Source organism: Cololabis saira, chromosome 19, assembly GCF_033807715.1.
Source record: "Cololabis saira isolate AMF1-May2022 chromosome 19, fColSai1.1, whole genome shotgun sequence".
In the NCBI taxonomy this organism is placed as follows: Eukaryota; Metazoa; Chordata; class Actinopteri; order Beloniformes; family Belonidae; genus Cololabis; species Cololabis saira.
The window spans coordinates 40561035-40577498 of NC_084605.1; the positions used below are offsets into that span (position 1 = coordinate 40561035).

General features: G+C 44.5%; 1 protein-coding gene across 16 annotated transcripts in view; it reads right to left on the bottom strand.

Annotated features, from left to right (window-relative positions):
• Positions 1–16464, bottom strand: part of tanc2b (tetratricopeptide repeat, ankyrin repeat and coiled-coil containing 2b) — a 205526-nt gene that overhangs the window by 43023 nt on the left and 146039 nt on the right. For 10 of the 16 annotated variants that reach the window (XM_061708282.1, XM_061708289.1, XM_061708285.1 and 7 more), the window contains 4 exons: positions 15979–16095; positions 10746–10894; positions 4780–4963; positions 1353–1601 (listed from right to left, as the gene is read on the bottom strand). In XM_061708282.1, coding sequence (XP_061564266.1) covers positions 1353–1601; positions 4780–4963; positions 10746–10894; positions 15979–16095 — 699 coding nt within the window. Of the gene's footprint in view, positions 1–1352; positions 1602–4779; positions 4964–10745; positions 10895–11112; positions 11223–11804; positions 11826–15978; positions 16096–16464 lie in introns of those variants that run through there. The other 6 variants (XM_061708296.1, XM_061708286.1, XM_061708291.1 and 3 more) reach the window with 4 other exon arrangements.

Consider the following 16464-nt stretch of genomic DNA (forward strand, 5'->3'; position numbering starts at 1 on the left):
ATAAGTGTGTGTATGTGCACACCCTGCAAACCCTTCATTTTCCAGTGGGAGTGGGAGAAGTGCATAATGGAGCTCATCGTCTGTAACAGCCTCTCTGCTGACATGAACAATAGGACAATCATGCCCATTAGGACTTCCTCGGCGTTATGAAACTGACATTTTTCCTGATATGTTTACAGTCATTTCTGGGAAGCGTCTTCGCAACATCCATGGCTCGCAACAAAAGACGCGCATCAATGAGACCTCCTTCAGCGAAAAATAAATGCCAGTTGATCCTATGTGATGGTTTTCCTTCCAGCCGTGGTATGCTTACCAGATTGTTACAGTATACGGCTCCGTGGCTTCAATCTACACCAGGGGGCTGAAAAAGCTTAGCAAAATGTCAGGGTGGATTTGCAGATACCTACGAGTTCTGAACGTGCCCACAAGCACCGTAAAAGCACAACGAACTGGAGGAAAAAATAAAAATCAAACCTCAGACTGGACTGGACTCGAAGGGAGTCGCATTTGGACAATGTGATGTTGAGCTTCAGCTCTTTTTTTTTTTTCTCTCATAAATATCCATTTATATGAGATTTACAGAAGAAGATTCATCTGTGAGGTGATACTCGATTCTTGATATCATAATAAAGAAAACAGCAGCTTAAATGCAAGAAAGTCAGAAACATCAATATAGTAAAGCTTTGAGAGGAGGTGAACTAATGTTTCTTCACCAAACTCAGGTGTTTTACGAGTAAAGTTAGAGGTCCAAACTTCTTCACCCGCAATGATGCAGAGCTTAGTTTCGTTGCATATGTGCTGACTACACAAAAAACAAATCTGTGCAGAACTGCTTGAAAAGCTGAGTCACGTTCGATTAAAAGACCATTCAAGGTGCAGATGATTACTCCCTGGACTGACGGGTCCAGAGTTCTTGGGCTGCCTCTGTCCTGAGCGATCGACCTGAATGCATCTTGACCGCTTTCACATCTGTACATAGTGATGTACAGGCTGCATAGGATCGGATCATCTGGGACGCATGAGCTTCTTTGTCATGCAGGTCAGCCAGCGCATCCCTGAGTGAACATCCCTGAGTGTTTCATTGCGATCAAAGGAGTCACATTGATGATGGAGACGTGGTTGATACGAGAAAACAAGAAAGGCACAAAAGGGTTGAAAGGAAAGGAAAACAAATGGAGTCATAAATAAGGTGCAACGTTTCTAACAACTGAACACCAGCAGTTTCGGACAATTTTGCCACAAAAATGCTCCGACTGCATGGGGGTTCACGTAACCTTATTTTTGGCTCCCAGCACAAAACATGACCTCCGTTTCACAGTTTCAGCGGAGGAGGGAAAGAGGAAGGGACTCACCAGCCACAGAGTTGGGGCGGGGCATGAGGTACAGAGGGATGGAGTGGGCAGAATGGGAGGACATGCTCTCCAGGTTGCGCTCGGGGATTTTGTTGAGGCTGTAGGTGGACGCTGTCATGTTTTCATCCACCCTGTACAAGAACGAGTCCATGCCTGATTTCTGGGACTGCCACAGCTTCAGGTTTCCTCGCGAGCCCTCGCCATACTTGCCGCCTCGCTCCATGTTCTCAGAATAGCTGGTCAGGGTGGCTGCAAACGAAAACAACAAAGCACGTTTTAGGACATGTCTGACTCTGGCACCGTGACCTCCCCCCACCCAAACCCACTCGTCGGCTCTCATGCCTCCTCATAGTTGCTCCCAATCAACAGTATGTTGATGTTTTGTTGTCCCCTCCCCCCTCAACTGCAGGTGTTCACTATCGTTGCCTGGAAACAATGATGGCGCTTGTTTTGACATCTGCAAAATGCCTCACATCACGGAGCATTTTAAAGCTCCCGTTGTCTTTCAAATGATGCTGCAGCTGATGTCAACATGATCAGAAACCTGTATTCCCTTCAACCGGAAAAGCAGCAGAGCAGGTTTGATGTATTCTGCAGATGCTTTGATAATCTGTTTACCTAACAAACAATAAAGATCAGAAACACCGATCCAGAGCTGCACATGCATAGACATATATACGTAGACGCCCCATCCAGTGTTCTTGCCCGCTGCTGCGATACGTCAACGCCGCCGCCATATTGGATGTTCAAGACTGCGCTGTAAACTAATACAAGTAAATGGACTTATTTTAATAAAGCGCCTTTCTACATAAATAAAGCGCCTTATTCATTCACACACGCACTAATATACTTGGGAAACAGTTAGGCACCAAATATAATACATTTAATTTTCTCAGATGGCAAAAATAAGAACTTTATTGATCCCACATATGAGTAATTCATGTTATATCAGCTATAGAGAACAAGGTAGTGCCGAAAAACAATATATATCCCCCTCAGAAAAATAAGAAAAATAGAGAAACATATTTTCTCATCAACAAAACATATTAAAAAATTTTCAAGTAACAAAAAACATATTTGAACCATTTTTCAGACAATAAAATAACATTTGAACCATTTTTCAGACAATAAAATAACATTTGAACCATTTTTCAGACAACAAATAACATTCTTATTTTTGTGAGGGGGATATATATTGTTTTTCGGCACTACCTTGTTCTCTATAGCTGATATAACATGAATGACTCCTATGTGGGATCAATAAAGTTCTTATTTTTGCCATCTGAGAAAATTAAATATATTATATTTGGTGCCTAACTGTTTCCCAAGTATATTAGTGCGTGTGTGAATGAATAAATGAGACGTAAAACGTACATTTCTTTGTAGAAAGACGCTTTATGAAAATAAGTCAATTTACTTGTATTAGTTTACAGCGCAGTCTTGAACATCCAATATGGTGGCGACGTTTACGTACGGCTCAGCGCTCGATGGGGCGTCTACGTATATACTGTATGTCTATGTGCACATGTCCTACAGGAGGAGCCAAGTATAATGCTTCTGACCACAGTCGCACATGTGCATGCATGTGGACAGTTTTGTTGTTAAATGTTATTATTGTGATGTAATAGTCCATAAATCCCAGCAACTTTCTGGAATGCTTCCAGACCATTTGCATGAAGCTACTTTGGAAATATACTAATTTAATTAGTCAGCAGAATGGGGTTAAAATAAAGCTTTGAACATAGTTGGCTCAGTAATTGGTATATTCTGAAATGGTCCAAATAATGTTCCAAGTTGCCTATTTCAGGATAATCTGCAGTTTTTGCAAATGTTTATTCCCCCCCAGTTCATCTATTTTCCTTTTAATTTCCATATAAAAGTTTCCAGGTTTGGGATGTTGTAACCGCAGACTTGATGCCACTTCTATGTTTTTACTTCTCGTGTCTGCTTCAATAGCAACATTTTGTCAACACTTTCAAAATAAAATTTGTTAAAATTTCGATAAATTTTAACAGCATTTAGTAATTTACAATAATAATAATAATAATAATAATAATAATAATCAGAAGGTTTTTATTTCTTGTCCCTTTCTTCATTGAGCCTTTGAAATAAAAGGTTTCAGCAGACAGTTTTCCAGAAAACCTTCAGATCTCGGGTCTAATACAAACATGCCTTATTCCAATGGACATATTTTGAGGCAATTTGGCATTTTTGATACACAAATCTTTAATATTACAGATTTTATAATAAAAGGAAAAAATATTGATGACAGGCTAAAGAGAGATCTGTGTCATGTTCCCCTTCTGGGACGAGTGTTGGGAACTCCTCCCACAGTCCACGCGTCTCTACCTCCACCTTTAAAACTAAACTTAAAACCTTTCTGTTTAGTAAAGCCTATAGTAAGTGTTTAGTAAACCTCTAGCTGGTGTTGGTAAATCTCTAGGTAGTGTAAACTCTAGTGTGTTAGAGTCAGTAGTCATAGTTGCAGCTATAGAACAAGACTATAATAGTTAGTCTCAAATATAGCTTGGTGGTAGATATGCTGCTATAGGCCTATGCTGCAGGGGGGCACCGACATGATCCACTGGGCGGTGCCTCTCACCCTTCTTCTCCTCTCCTCTTCCTCTCTTCTCCATTTCCATTTTTATTTATTATAAATATCTCATAGCTATCATTTTTGTCCATCGCTCCTGCAGTTTCTTGTGCTGGCCCCCCTTTTTTCTCTTTTGTGGATGTTTGCAGGCCGGAGCTTCGGGAGCTGCGTGCTGGCCTGCGGTCTCTGGAAAGCGTCTAGAAACAACATCTGTTGTATTAGACGCTATACAAATAAAATTGAATTGAATTGAATTGAATTGATGCGATCTCCAACCACAGCTGAGGCTTCGACCAAGCTGCATCAATTCATACTAGAAACCTAAACGTTCCCATGGCGATGTACACCATTATCAAAGTAAACCTGCTTCGTGACACCACAAAGCTGAGAAGCTAAGCCACTAATCCTGCTTCGTAGAGCTGGCCCTGGTCTGAGGATGGGGAGAAAAGTCAGAACAAATGACAGACCAGGTGGAGGCGGACACAGGTTTTAAATTACACTTCTGGGAAACTAATACCAGTTTGGACTTTAAAAAAAAAAAAAAAAGGTGCTCCACCACCCTTATCTAAACCTATTTACCACGAGAGCTGCAGCTGGTTACCAATAAAAAAAATCTGCTTTTAATTTATCAATACTTTTAATGCCAAGGTGCCACCTATTTGAATAATATTGGGTCTTTCTATCGTATTATTCCTTACAAGAGCATTTCAATTGCTTTAGTAAAATCTTATCTTTTATCTTTTTGGATTATTGACAAAATGTAGAGCAAGGTCAGTTTGTGATGAGTGCATTTAAAATCAGGTCATGTTTGCAAACAACGCCGGCAAATCTCACCGATAATCCCACTGTCTCTGCTCTCCAGCGTGGAGGTGGGGCTGGTGACGGAGCCGTAAGCACAGTCCTTGTTGCCAGCCTGGCCGGGCATGGCAGGGGGGAGGGTGGAGCATGGGCTGCCTGCTGGCGGGGAGGCGGTGCTGCTGGTCAGGGTGGAGCAAGGGCTGATCCTCTGGTTGTGGCCCTGAGAACAACACACATGCACACATTGGTGGTGTCTTCATCTCAGAAAACCAACTTAGAAAAAATTAATGTCCCCTCCCACATCCATGGCTGGGAAAACTGATAAAAATGTAGAATTGTGGGTGTTTAATGACAATTTCTTTGATAAGTGTGAGTAGCACACTAATAAAATTGTAAAAATTGCTTTAAAAAAAAGAAAACTGCTTTTTTTTCACAAAAATAAAATGGTCAGCTAACTAAAATTAATGGTTTATGTATTTTGATGGAAGAGGGGGAAATAAACTTAAATGCAAAAGTATAGGGGCAAAAAAAAAAAAAGGATCCAAGCTCTCAGAAACATAGATCTCAGATCCTGGGCCTTGTTCGTAATCATCGTTCAAAAAGGCAAATCTTTGTTTCTCAATTTCTCAAACTTTGTCCGAGCAACCATTTGCAATGAGCTTCTCCAAGCAGCTGCCTCAGACACAAATTTAAATAATTGATGACCAAAAAAAGATATCAAACCGGTTCCAGTTAGCTGCTTCTTCAGTTCCTCATTTAATTAAGAAATAATGATTAACAGGGACAGTAAAGGTCAAGTTGTACTCCAGAAGAAAAAACAACATTTTTCAGGGAGAATATTCTCAATTTACTTATCAATCCCATTTGAAGAGTAGGAATGAGTAAAATAAAAAAAGACAAACGAAGACCACATTTTAGTTTGAAGAGGCCTCCAGGACAATTGATCCAACTTGTTGTAGCAGAAATATGATGCAAGAGTCTGACTTTTCTACCACATCTCCTGCAGAGTCTTATGTTTGCAAATAATCTAAAGTGTGGAAGGATTTAAAATTCAACATACTGGTTGCAATTGCAAAGGTGTGTTTGGAGAAAAACGGTGAACAATATCCAGCTATTCCTTGTTTTATGGCCAGTTTTCATTGTTAAGGTGAGAGGCTCAATTGAAATATCAGCAGCATTGTCCTTAAAACGAACCAGACCCAAACCAAAAAAAGAGAAACAATGATGCACCGTAGGGTAACGATCCTCATGACAATCAAAAATTCTTTACCCAACTACCTCATCAGACAAAACTCGATTGCTTTCCCACATCCACTGGCCTAAGTGTCTTAAAATCTGTGGATGGCTCTTAGAAGTACAGATGGTTACAGATATCAAAGCATTTCACAAAGCCACATGTCAAAAACATCAACGAGCAAAACGTAAAGAGTCTGAGCTGGATTCCAAAAGCCTTCACATGCTGTGATACTTGCCGCACATGCCAAGTACCAAAAGGCAGATGAATGTTCGCTTTTTAATTCTAAAACTATTCATATTCTATCCAGGGTGCCCAAACCTTCGTGTGTCACTTCATCATAACCTCCTAAAAACCATTCACATTTCATCCTCCGTGCAACGATTGCCGTTCAAAAACCACGACTCTGAAAACCCTCGTATATGCTGGGAAGCTATATTGTTTTGAGTCCTGGCATTCTTCTGGCGCCCTGCAGGGATCCCATTCCATGTCAGCTCTGATTAGGAGACGGGCAAACCACAGGGGACAAAATAAAAACACTGCTGCATCCAATCTGCTGCTGAAAACACCCACGGATCCACCGCTGGGCGTGCATACCTAAAAGACGCACTCATGCAGCATCCACAGATGCGCGAGAACACGAGGGACACAGAGTGATTAAGTGTTTGCATCAGACGACGGCACACTCCAACATGGAGGTCTCTGCTGAGCAGAGCTTTGGGTGAGTTCAGGTCAACACCAGGGTGAACAAAGAGGCACTCCAGGCTAAACTTAGTCTGCATAAATCTGCAGTAAGAAGACTGCAGGGACACAGTAGCTAATACATTAGTAAAATGTCATTTGGGATTATTGAGACATCCATATTGTTCCATCTGTCATTTATCTGCTGCAGCCTCCGGAGGCTGCAGCTTTGGAGATGTGTAGCAGGTTGTCAATTAACCTCTGGGTGGGCGGGCTCAGCCTTGGATCCATTTATCTTGATGTCGAGGTCTCTTTGGGGAAGGCACTCATCTCAAAGTGCTGCATTTAGCAACCCAACGTCAAGTCAAGGTGTTAGTGGGTGGATGAGGAACATTTACACCCAAAACGTGTTGGTAAAACTGCTGCTATGTCAATACACTCAGTGCATCACAATTCCACATGAGTTCTCTACACCCACAGCCAGAATCTGAACAGGGAACCCTCCTACTGTAAAGCGACACTGGAACTTGCTAAATTTGATTTCACGGGGATTACAACTTAGAGGACAACTTAGAACAACTCTTGTTTTGACATATTACACTGCAATAGAAGTATAGACAAGGAAGTTTCCCACTCAACAGCGAGATGCTTTCTCATAATAATGTGTGTGTAAAAGCAACGTCACATAACCTCATTTGGACAGGAGGTTCCTCAAACCTGCCCTGATGCTGGGGCTTTACAAATCTGGCCTTGTGAGGGTCTGACCTTATCTGCCGCAGGAGGGTTGGCACCAAACGTATAACACTGCATCTATTCAGAGAGCGAGAGCACGAACGTATGAAAGGCAATTAACTGCTCTCCCTGCAAGCTAAGGTCACCTTGTTCAGCCAGCTACCCAATTCACAGCAGAGACATCAGCTGCTGTAGAATTTAACCTCAAATACAGGATGATATACAGCTAGATGTTTTACACAAATATGTATAGAAATGTTCCCTGATTCCTTTTTCAAGGATGCTGATGTCTGTTCCCCCTTTTATCTCAACCGCACCAAAAGGTTAGATATTGCTTTATCAAACCTGTCTGTGCTTATGAGACAAAGTTACTTCTGCACAAGTGTCCTCGCCTAAGGTCAGCAAAAATACACCAAAGCACGTAAACAGACTGTAAATATCATGAAAGGACTCCAAAAAAGTATGTACTTTTATTAATTGTTTAAAAGGATCAAATATCAAATGAAATAAAAAAGATAATTAGTCTATAAATCTGCTTTGAGATCATAAAACACCCCACATATAACATCTGACCTCAGATTATCAAGATATTTAAGTGTGGTAGAGGTGATCCTGTTTGTTGACTGCTGCAAACAGGAACAGGTGATTGTTCTGTCTCACCGTCTCTACTGGAGTCAACAAAAGCCTGCTCTCTTGTAACGCCAATTAGTGTTTGTCATTTTAGCGGTTAATGAATCAAAGAAAATAAACTGCAATCCTGTTAAAACACTATTTGGGGCAGAGATCTAAAATAATAAGTTTGTGCTGCGTGCACAATGCAGCACGGTGCTAGCATGAGTCACGGCGCTAAAAAGAGCCGCTTGAATAAACCTCTCTCAATTTCTACACCCCCATTGCTCCAGCAGCGCTCGCATCAAGCACAGGCAGTCCATCAGTCGAATCGCTTATCCACACCGCTTTAGTGCAAACCCATACCTACGTTCGCATTGCAAGCCTCAGCAACAGGTTACCCCCCCGTCTCTCCCCCACCGCCCCGTTCCTTCCTTCTCAGTCTCTCCTCAGCTGCAACTGTTTTCCTCCCACGGTTCAAAAAAAAAAAAAGAAAGAAAATCATTCCTGTCAAATTAGGTTTAGGTATAGAAAGCAGGGCATCTGCAGCAGGCCTGCTGTGCCAGGAGCTGTTTGTTGCACAACTGTCAAATTCATAAACAGAGTGCACAGTGCAAGAGAGTAATATTGCGTGTCACGCCAACCCAAGAAACTTGGTATTATTGTGCAAACTTTAAGGCAACCTTCAAAAAAAAAATATTGAAAGTGTTTGTTATATAAAGAGATCTAATTAGATGGGGAGCCATCTGACGCGTTTATGGAAAGGCACGGATGCATTCGGAATGCAAAGCACTGTGGGCAATTTGCTGACAAGTCTCCTGATCCGACTGTGCTGACAGCAAAAGATCCATCAAAACCAAATGTAAACAGAATAATTATGAATATAAATGTCAAAACAGACCGAAGTAAAGACGGCTGCATGTTTAAGTGCCCCAGCACAATCTCTCGTAAGCGGGGTGCATCAGATCAAAACAATTACAAACCCAACTTAGAGAAGTGCAACTAAAAACGTTAATTTGTGAGTTTGTTTGAAAGGCCAAGTGTGTTGGGGCCAGTATGGGGGTCACCTGTGCCGTGTGTCCCGCTGAAGCTCGCCATCCAGTTACAGCCTGGATCCTCTCTCTCAATGAGCCACATAGAACCTGGCATCCATCTTTCCCAAAAGCAGGTGAACCATGAACTCATCTGACCACAACGTTTGTTCGGAGCCCTTCTGACCATTTGAGAGGAGTTTGTGCCCAGAGAGTCTGGTGCTATTTAGTTTGACATTTCCGGATGAGGTGGCGGAGTGAGCTGAATGACAATAGTCCTCCAAGGTAAATCCCCAACCCGTGTGGCCCGGTGGACTACAATGGCACCACAGTTTATTGTGAAGTGCCACCTGGTGTCTCTGAGGTCGTACTGTACATCCAGCGGCGGTTTCTGGATCCGGATTTTACGCACCAATATGTCTCATAATCTCTTCACAGTTACATCCACTGTGGAAGTAAAAGCATTGGATGGAAAAGTCAAATTATGATGTTTTGACAGAATTTGGTATAAAGTGCTTGAAAAGGCCTTTTATCCCCAGGCCTGACCCTCGCCTGTGACCCACTAACCTGCCGATTATAAAACTGTGTCCACTTAATATTCCAGAAACGTTCGGCTGAAGGTTGGTAGGCAACGCTAACTTTCATTGACATATTTAGGAGGGGGGGGGGGGTGTTCCCAAGCGAAGCAAAGTGGGCTTCAAACCGCTCTTCAGAAACCAACGAGTCACATGAACGAATGCTTCGTCCATTGTTTTGTTTTACAGACTTTGGGAACACCAGCATATTCGGGTTTAAATAGCTCATGCTAAGCTAATTAACATGCAATTTGTTTTATTTCAACACTATTCCACACTAACTCAAAACATAGTCATAAATCATACGGTATTTCTGCTGACAGACTTTACTAAACTGAACTTTAACGTTCAAATTCCTCGGTGGGTTGAAAAACAATCGTGTTGTGAGTCAACTAGTCTGGATAGATGTGCTGGTAGTGTTAAAAATAATTAGATCTGTCAAGTTTTACACTAATAATCAGGTCTATGGCAGGTAAGCTTCATGTTTCTGTGCCTAGGGTTACAAATGTTATGAGGAAGTACAAGGTCCATGGGATTTTTGCCCACCACTCACATCATCTACTAATCCACCCTTGTCACCTTCGGAACCACTGGGCTCCATGAAGAACCAGGAGGAACCCCCCATCAAAACAAAACCAGACCGGAATGATGAAATGTATATGTTGACAAACCAAAAGATATCTGGGACAATGTCCTTGTCAAAACTGGAACTGTGGAGCCACGTCAGCTCTGAGTTGAAAGATGGAAGAATTAAGCTTCAGTGAGACATGGATGCGACTTGCTTGTGTTTTAAGACTGCTTTGCTGTGTTTTCTAACAGTGTGAAAGTCTCACGACTATCAAGGAATTCTGCTACATAACAATCCGCAGGTTAATGGCCCGAAACACATACAAGAAACAAAAAAAAACAAACACTGGGCTGTTCTTCGCCTTAATGATGTTAAATATCTGTAGATATATGTGAAGAACAATAGAAAATTAATCAACGCTGCTACAATGAAACTAAAGCCAGTTAACCGAAGCTGCAGATCCTCACATAAACGTTAAGTCAATCTCAAAACATACAGATGTGAGTCCAACAGCCACATCTATAGCTGCCTCTGATGAGAGGAAGAAAAAGCTTGGTTTATTTGAGAGTCACCTGTCTCGCCTCAGGCTCCTCCATGCTGTACGGGGTACCGGCCGGACCCTCGCTCACTTTGTCTCCCAGAAGGAAACCCAGCCGCGTCATCAATGTGTTGGCTGCCTCATCCACCGACGGAGGGGGGCCCAGCTCTTGGCTTGACTCCCCTGCAGAGGAAGAGGAGGAGGAGGAGGAGGGAAAGAAGAAGAAGAAGCGAAGAATGAGTATCAACAGTAGGCAGAAACGTACAGCAGTTTATTTGCCAAGACGCTTCCTGTTTCATGTCCTGTTAACCAGGAAATAAAAAACACACGGCAGAGACAAAAGAGCTGGACAGGAGACTCCTCAGACTCATGCCCGAGGAAAAGGAGATAGCCTACGATACCTGAGTGTCCCCGGAGTTCAGAGCTGTACATTAAACACACGTTTCTTCGGGGGTGTCCTCTTATATAAACTCTCCGATTCCTCCAGCCTCTGGAAGGACGGGCTGCACAAACCTCTCCTCAGGGTGAACACCTAAAAGCTGTTGGAGCTTTCAACAGCTCCTTCCGCAAGCACTCACCGCAGCAGCCTGAGTGATGTAATGAGATACGCCCCTCACCTGTGTGTGTGTGTGTGTGTGTGTGTGTGTGTGTGTGTGTGTGTGTGTGTGTGTGTGAGTCAGTGAGTGAGCAAGAGAGCGATGTGAGTGACTTTTCAAGTCAAAGCGGGTGTGTACCCACATGTCTGTCTTATTTACAGACTGCTAGTACTGAAGAGAGCCAAAGTAAACAGAAGGGTGAGCCCGCATGATCACCAAAACACACACACACACACACACACACGGAGGTGAAGGCTTTCAGGTGACAGCTTTGCAACAGGAAAGACAAAAAACTAAAAAGTCCCTTAATGACCTCATCACGTCACCTGGTTGCCTAGTTACTCTCCACCCAGGACAAACCCTCAATGGTGGTATCATGTTATTCAATAACAACTGGGTATCAAACCCTGGAGGCACCCGCTCCCACAACTCAAATTCAATTTACACATTATTCACAAGAGTGCCACTCCGAGCCGTGGCTTTTGTTAATCACTCACCGCGCTGGTTGTTAGGGGAGCGACTAGTGGCGGGATGCGACTGGATGTACGTGCCTCCGAAGTGGTCCAGACGTTAATGACATTGAAGCAAAAAGGTTGAGATAGCAGGCATTTAAATAAACCGCAGCGAGGCAGAGACGACTGCGGGCAGGACCGGCTTTCTCACACTTTCCCCCCACGGAGCCGGTCGAACCGGACAGGCAGGTAGCCGCGCTGAACCCTACCTGACAACAGTCTCTCAGCAGCGCCTCTCTGAGGGCCGGCGGCTCGCCTCAGGCCTGGGGCCTCTCACCCGTCAGCTCAGAGACATGCAGATGGACAGGCTATCTAAAGCCCCCCCTCCCCATCTGCTCGTGGATGGAGAGGCAGACCACTGGCAGCATCCTCATTAGATTGACGGCCAGTCTTTCCGAGAGAGTAAGTAAGATCTGCTCTCTCTGAGGGGAAGAAAACCCTTTGAATCAAACGGGGATGACACGCTGCAGAGCTTCAATAAAAACAAGCGCCGCAGCAGCTAATAATGAGGCAATCACAGCTCGCATGAGGTCCCAAAACAAGCTAATCGTGTACAATCCTTGATGAGACGACTGCAAAGTCATGTATTTGGAGTCACTGCAAGCCGAATGTATTTGTGGAGGACATCTAAAGCGCTAAATCCCCGGGTTTCCCCGGAGGAACAGCGCGGCAATGGAGAAAAAATTGAGTTACAGTTGAATTATGTTATAGATATACCAACAAGGGACGCCTGAGATACGCCAGGATTAGTAGGAGACCTGCAGGTCAACAAAGGGAGAGTGGAAGTCCCCTGGTGCCTGTATGTGCTAGACGTAGCATCCAAGCGCCCAGCTGACGGACTGCTAGTAGTGAGCAGTGAAAGCATTAGCGCTGATTAGTCAGCCGCTCCTGGGGGGCTCGTATGCTTCTGCCCTACCTGTCACCTCCGTACTTGATGTCATTTCTAATTCTTAAAGTTCTGTTTTCTCTCCTCATCATTACAAAATCTCTGCTGCAGCTAGCTGCTGCCTCCCCATCATTTGATGCGAGACTAAAGACCCCAACCAGGATGCCCCGAGCTCACAGGTTCCACTAACACCCCCCCAAAACAGCAGCAGCAAACACATGTCAAATGTCCCGCTCTGGTGGGGGAATCGCAGTCAGACAAATGTCTAAATGTTTGATCAAATCAACAGGAAATTTGTCCCAGCAGGCGGTGACACGGTCTCCGTGTGTTTGGAGACATGTCATCCCGCACGACTCATGCAAATGAGCCCCAATCAAAGGAGATTGATTACCATAATGCAGGGCTGGCGTGTTGATCTCTTTCCTTTCCCAGCCCCACCTTTTGTTCCTTAAATAAAGATTATGACAGCCACACAGACCGCCTCTTACAGAAGCCACTAACGCAAACATGTGCATCTGCACTTCAGAGAGAGTCAACATCACTTGGAATGTAACACACGCCTCAAGGTGGTGCAGGCACGCTCTCATCACAGTGACACTATTACATCTTTAATGATGACAAGCGGACGTTCAAGCAATTCTGCATCAGGCATGAAACGCGTGCATCAGATTTTACCAAACCAGTACACCCAAAATGTACACACACACACACACACACACACACACACACACACACACACACACACACACACACACACACACACACACACACACACACACACACACACACACACACACACACACACACACACACACACGCTACTCTCCACTGGATTCCTGAGCTGCAAAGGAGACAGATGGTTGCCATAGCAACTATCTCTGCACACAGGCAGGAATGCGCTTGTGTGCAGGCGCATCTGTTTCTGCCTGGCCGTCCACAGATCTGCCCTCTTGCATGAGAGAAGGAGCATGTGTGCCGCAGGCGGGGGACTTGGACGGGACAGGAGAAGGTATTAATAGGCCGGGGGGAAGCAGGTGAGATAGTGCCGCCACTCATTTCCTCTTTACCGGAGCACTTAGGCCCTCAAGTCAAGCGCCCGGCATAGCCGTTCACAGCTGCACGGCTGGGTTCTCTGCAATGTTTTTAGGTAAGCACAGGTCAAAGTGGCGAGCACTTCAAGCGCAGGCGGCGCTGATGAAGAGGTGAACATGCATTTGCAGAAATGAACAATCACACATGTGCAGGTATATCTCCAAGCTGAGGGGATGGAAGGCTGCTGAAGAGATCAGATTTGGGGAATTTCACATTCCTGATGTGCACAGAAGTGATTTTATCTGGGAAAACAATTCCTCGAGGTTTCAGATAAAGACTCCGTCGCGTGAGCGATGCGTACAGAACAAGTCTGCACACTCGGACCACCGGAGATCTCACACTCCCACTTCTACTGCAGATGTATTTCTAAGCTCCTTTTGTTAACGTGCGCATTGCTGAAAACTAGTAAGTACAACTACTTTATATTGTGTTTTAATTTTGGTTTCAGGGCGATGTGAGAAGCCGGGCTTCAATAAACACACGCATGACTGTTTATTTAATTTTACTATCATTTAGTTCATCAAAACTATGTATTAGGACTTATTTCATTTATAGCTTCCTAGTTTTATAAATATGCTCTATTGAAGGTGGCCCTGGACTTTGAGCTGCAGACTAACTCAAATTAAACTGGCTGTTTTTGTTCATTTATCTGCTACCAAACATTTGTTTTGTCCCAACCCCCCATCAGAGTCTGAGTCTACTCTGCTGATGGAATGGCATTATTAAAATGACGTAATAAAGCAGCCAATTAATCTAAAGTGAAACGAAACGTCGAGGGTAATTTTACTTGTACCCAAGTAGTGCCACGTATGGATGCTATAATGTGCGTGTGCATGGAGATTTTTTTTATTGCATCGTATCCACCTCGACTCTGCGGAATAACTGTTAAGAAGCCGGAGCTCCAGCATAACAACAAAATAATCACAAACGATATTTATGAGGCCACAGATTTCTTTACAGGCCATAAACACCCAGGGATACCTGCAGCCTTGCAGGTGACGGTCAGTGTCGCTCACAGCAGCCGGGGTGGGGAATGGCATGCAATCAGATGTTAAGTCCCCGCCTTGCTGCTCCCCATGCCGGCCAGGCCTTGTTAAGAGCTCAGATGTCCATCTGGGAGGTGAAAGTACTCGACCTCGAAAACTCATCTCAGCTCTACCGCTTCCCTTTCAGTTCAAGTTGACACCAACAGGGAATTTCTCCGACTAATCAATTGCTTTCCTGCTTCAGTGGCAGCAGAGATGACTATTTTATCCCTGAGATGTCACATCTACAGGAGCTTTTAGCATCCCATAACTGCTATAGCACAGTCTAGACACAGTCAGGGTCAATAGTTATTATACAGGGGCTGCAACAGCAAATGTGTCGCAAGAAAACGCCCCATCTCACTGAACCAACACAACTTCAGACTTATACAGACAAAAAAAAAACATTTTAAACACACTCTAGTATCCATCACCTACTTAAATATCCCATAAGGCAAAAATTCAGCAACGGAGGTTGACAGACGGAGACGGCTGGTATAACTCTTTCTACCATTTTCCTAAAAGACACGAGTTAATCCATGAGGATCTCTGCCAGTTTGTGTTTCCTGCCTTCATCCAGCCCCTGGGGTGCTGCGGCATCGCCCCGCTCGGCTGAGAGGTCCACATACCCACGAGAGAGCCTGAGCCAGCAAGACGGGGCGGCGAGCTCGCCCTGGGAGAGGAGAGAACAGACGTACACGGGCCGAGTCTCCGCCAGGCGTTATCCTCGCGTGAACCGCTCAGATGTCCTCCTGGACTGAGGAAGGGAGGAGAGAGCGCGGCTCGGCAGGGGCGGGTAGGGGCGGAGGGGGATCCCGAACTGTCCGCGGGATTACCGAGCAGAAGCCGACAGTGAAGTTAACAGAAAACAGCGGTGGCACTTAAACAAGCTCCGAGAAAGCAGCAAGGCAGGATTGAAGAGGCAGGGGAGGGAAGAGGCAACGAGGGTGGGCACAAGCAGAGCCATTTGATTAATGACCTCAGCAATGTTTTCATCTCACAACAGCCGGCAGAACAACTGTCAGACTGATAAGTGCTCCCGTTCTCGCTGCTCGTGGGGCTTCTGTGCTTCATTCACACACAGGAACTCAAAAATAATTAAAGAACAAATAAAAACACCACAAAATCAGGGATGAGCTGGCCAAAAAAAACTTACCAGGGCGGTATGAGACCAGGTCTGGATTCCTGGCAGTGGTGGAGGTGTGTATAGGGGAGCCAAGCTCTGATTGAGGAATGCGAGGGCTCTCCACAAACTTTGCTTTCCGCAGAGGGGCTGGGAGCAGAAAGCATACACACACATAGAGAAGGAGACAACAGGACACACACACACACACACACACACGCACACACACACGCACACGCACACGCACACACACACAACACACACAGAGAGAGATGGAAGAAGACAAGAAAGAGAGGAGTGACAGGGACAGGAAGACAGAGAGCTTATGAATTTGGAGCATCACATGGGTAAAATGAAAACATCCTGAGGGCTTTCTTCGTTCGGCCCTGAGTCAGACGGGGCTACGGCGTGAGTAAACATGCAGCGTGGACAATCAGGTAACTGAAACATGGAAAATATCACTGCACTTTCCATGCAAAAGCACCGGGTGCTTTGCATTTGTCCAGCGTTGTTATTACA